This window comes from Lagopus leucura, unplaced genomic scaffold, assembly GCF_019238085.1.
Source record: "Lagopus leucura isolate 7727_CA_CO unplaced genomic scaffold, USGS_WTPT01 Super-Scaffold_650, whole genome shotgun sequence".
Taxonomy (NCBI): Eukaryota; Metazoa; Chordata; class Aves; order Galliformes; family Phasianidae; genus Lagopus; species Lagopus leucura.
Window position 1 is genome coordinate 2,663,703 of NW_024962253.1, and position 4,224 is coordinate 2,667,926.

General features: G+C 42.2%; 1 protein-coding gene across 1 annotated transcript in view; it reads right to left on the bottom strand.

The window, feature by feature from the left end:
* CELF4 (CUGBP Elav-like family member 4) overlaps positions 1-3,669 on the bottom strand; it is a 715,704-nt gene extending 712,035 nt beyond the window's left edge. Inside the window, exon 1 of the mRNA XM_042862314.1 lies at positions 3,383-3,669. Coding sequence (XP_042718248.1) covers positions 3,383-3,662 — 280 coding nt within the window. The 5' untranslated portion in view covers positions 3,663-3,669. The remainder of the gene's footprint in view (positions 1-3,382) is intronic.
* Positions 3,670-4,224: the final 555 nt, after the last annotated feature.

Sequence of the window (4,224 nt, forward strand, 5' to 3'; positions counted from 1 at the left end):
TTTCTTTTCTTTTCTTTTCTTTTCTTTTCTTTTCTTTTCTTTTCTTTCGCAAAGAGGGATAGTTATGTACTTTATCTTCAGGTTCTTAATTTTCAATTTCCTTCTGATATACAGAAGCCTCACCACAGGATCCCTTCATAATGTTTTGAATCGTACACATCCCATGCTCTCATTTCAGTGGACTTACACCTGAAATGACTCCAGTTGCTATGTTTTTACTCTACGCTAATTCCCTTCTCTTCCCTTCCTGAAACACAAACCCACCTTCTCCCTCTCCACACCCAAGATTTGCTTTCTGTACACTTAAATAAACTAAAGCCCACTGTTAACCCTTCAAAGTATATTACTGTCACAGCTTCATCCTCTGGATAAGGAATTTTATCAACTGAGAGTGATGGATCAATTAATGTACAAACATGATGCATCACTTACGGAAAGCATTTTGGAGTTTCATATTGCCATCCTACCCCTGAGAACCAGTTGGACTGTCTTTGTGCAGTTCTTCACCTATGCCTCCAGCAAAGCCAAAACAGGGAGATCTGAGTGAATACTATGTTTCACATGACTGAATTTAGAGAAGGGGAAAGAAAAAGAAAACAGATTAAAAATGAAATGAAATAAAATAAAATAAAATTAAAAAGCTAAACACAATCCTCATCCTTCAAATCTCCATCATGCCTTTTGACTTAATAGTAATTAATCACTACTGGCAAGAAAGTAATTTTTTTTCCAGGTAGCCAGAGGCACATTTTTATCAGGATTAGCTAATAAATCAGTGGCATTGCTAGAAAGGAGTTCAAACTCTTCTTGGATTTACTAAATAAAACCGATCTCTGAAGCGTCGGCAACTGAGTGTCTACTGAAGCTTCACTCAAAATCTAACCTACGGTATAACAATCAACATCATCATTTTTCATTCCAAAGTCCAAAACTTCTAGGGTGTTAAAAATGACTGTTTCTTTCAAGACAAACACACACATTTTGGTTTCACGGTGTAACAAGAAATCCCACCTGGAATTTTTCCTATTTTTCAGCTTTAAAACAGAAATGAAATGAAGTTAGTATCTTGTTTAGTTCAGGAATATGTGTTAAACATATCCAAGCAAGATAAATGATCCCTCTCTCTCTCTATCTCTCCCTCCCCCCTGCTTCCTGAGTTTGTCTTTATGAATACAGGCATACAGTAAAAGCAAAACTGAGCAACATTCCCATCTATGAAACAGAAATTAAAGTTACTGTTGGTTAATTGTATGTTTCAGGTAGAACAAAGCAAAATAATTAATTCTCATCAACAAATCAAAAAAACATCCCCATTAAAAAAAAAAAAAAAAAGAAAGAAAGAAAAACACCAAAACCTTTACCTAGATGTTATCTCAAACATTTCATCTATCTTATGCTGAGTGATTCTCTTCAGTGTAGCTTATACTGCTGTTATTTTTTATTTTACAGAAACCTTAGATAATTTTTGCAAACACATGCGTACACACGGGCTGACTGGCTACTCACTATACCTCATCTATTAGACAAAACCTCCCAGGACGTTTCCGACATTTCCTTCCCTATTCTTTGTACTATTATTTTAATGTTATTATTAATAACTATTCTAGAGTGGATGTCATGTTTAGAAGATGTCCATCAGACCTTGATGTGTCTTCTAGGCAGCTAGTCTGAAAGGAAAGCTAGGTTCAGAAGGGACAGACTGATCCTTGTAAATATGAAAAGGGTGTTTGGAGCAACCGGCAATACCCTATAACTTGTGCTGAGTCTCCAGTCCTCGAACCCTGAGTGTTTCTGTACCCTGTGTGACTCTGGTACTTTGAACTGACAGGGTATATTTTAATTTGCATTTTCTAAAGGTGGAGAGGAGGGGAGTCAGTGGGAAAGGGAAAGAAATGCCTCTTAAACATCCTGTTAAGTTTAAGATTTACAACTCACCATGGCAGCTGGAAAGCTGGGAAGCCACTAATGCCGTTCCCCGTAACTCTCCCTGCCAGGAATGAATCGGCTGGAGTAGAGGTTGCTATTGAACCTCTCTCATAACAGATACAACTTCCACTCGCCCCGTGTTTCCCTGCACAACCGTTTTTCCTCCTGCACTGTGTCTGGAGTCACACCCTGCTCACTTCTGATCTTTTTTTTTTTTTTTCTTTTTTATTCTTTCCCCCTAAATAGCTAGATATCTTATGAAATAAACACACACATACATGCACATACACACACACACATGCATTATATATGCAGATATGGAGATTAATAAAGTGGTTTGCTACATTCCCACTACTAAGCTATACTACCATGCAAATGATCTTTAACTTCCTCTATGTGAGTCCTACTTTCCCACCCAGTGATCTGAGCATCTTCGCCACTACACACTCCATCCCCCCATCCCAAAATGTAGCATCCTCTAATCTGAAATGCACCACTGGAGAGACTAAACAGGGAAAGGAGCAGGCAAAGCTGGAGAGAGCAAGGCACTGCATGGAGAGCATGTCCTTACTGTTTTGAAAGCAAACCCAAAAAGTTCCCGGGATGGACTTTGGGCACACTAGAGTAGTGTTAGTAATGTGCCTGCTCAGAGACTTCTCCGTTCTGGAACTGAACTGCAACCCATCCCTCCTGGCTTGCCCTCTCCAACACGTACTCACTTTGTGATTTTATACTTTCTTCCCTTTCAGAGATGTTTTTATTTTTATTTTTAAATTGTTTTTATATCTCTGTTCCTATGCTGAACAAAACCTAAATGAACACCCCCTGCACACCCCCGACAAATCACTCTCCTCTATCATCAGTTTCGGAGCAGACTACAAGTAAGAATCCTAACAGAGTTAAAAATGAAAAGGAAAAAAGTAAATAAATAAATAAATAAAAGAGAAGAAGAAAATGCAAAGGTGCCAGTGCCCGATACACAACAGTTGTAAAACAGGGGCTTCCCAGCTCCGCGGGAACACGCGGGCAGACAGACGGACACACACCCCTGAGTGGAAAATGTGCAGCTCCCAAAGATAAATAAAGAAATCCTCTTAATCTTTTTCAGCACCACTAGCGTGTGGACAGCTGCCTGCCAACACAGCCTCCCGTTCCGGCTCTTGCCTGGACTCTCCGGCTTTCGCAAGTGGCAGCATCTTGCCCCTCTAAACGGGGGAAAGACATGAAAATACTAAGAAACAAGGCAAAAGCAGCTGACCCCCTTCTCTGCTTCTCTCTCTTCTCTTTCTAGGAGGGTCTATTATTTCTTTCCCTGCCCCCCAAGCCTGCCGCCTCCGCCCCCGGCCAGCCAAAAATGAAATAAAATGAAATCGAAAGGAAAGAGAGATCCAGAGAGGGAGTGAGAACCTGCCTTCTTCTCCCGATCTCTCCCGGGAAAGTTCAGGAGGTAACTCACCTTTGTGCATGCCAGTGAACCTGTCCTTCAGCACCGTCAGTTCATAGATCTTCCCGAACTCCTCGAAGAGCGGTTTGAGGTCTTTCTCGTCCAGGTTACGGGGAATCTGCCCAATAAAGAGCTTAATGGCATCGTGGTCCTTCATTGGGATGGTGGATGGGTTTCCGGGACTATGGTTTAATCCGTTCATATGCCCGTTGGTGCTGGGGTTGCTGTGATTGCTACTCAGGCTGGTATTGTCTGGTTGTCCGTTTGCTAACGTGGCCATCTTTATATACATAGAGAAAATCTTCTTTCCTTTTTTTCCCCCTCTTCTTTTCTCTCTCCCTCTCTCTCTCTCTCTCTCTCTTCCTCTCTCTCCCTCTCTCTCGCTCTCCCTCTCCCTCTTTCACACACACACACACACACTCACACACACACACACTCCTCCCTCTCCGTCTCTCTCTCTCTCTGGGTCTGATCTGATTTTTTTTTTACATTGAAGATCTGTGTCCTTTCCGTTTAAACAGGCTGGATCGGTTCAAATTCCCAGCCAGACTAGGGGGTGGGGTGTGAGTGTGTGGATGTGTGTGTGTGCGGGGAAGGAAGGCTGGGGGTGGGGGACTGCTTTTGCCTCTACTCTGCCTAAACCCCCTCCTCCCATCCAACCAGCCCCCCCGTCTGTCTGCCTGGGAGAAGCTCAATGGTATCTTCCAACACAGCCCCCGGCTATAAATAGCACTAGGCGCATGGCTCTTTGAGAGACAGTCAATTTCTATTGTGCCAAGTGAGCAAAGGGGAACGGTTGCGTTTTTAGGACCAATGATGATGATTTTTTTTTCCTTTTCTTTTGCAAGTCCTCC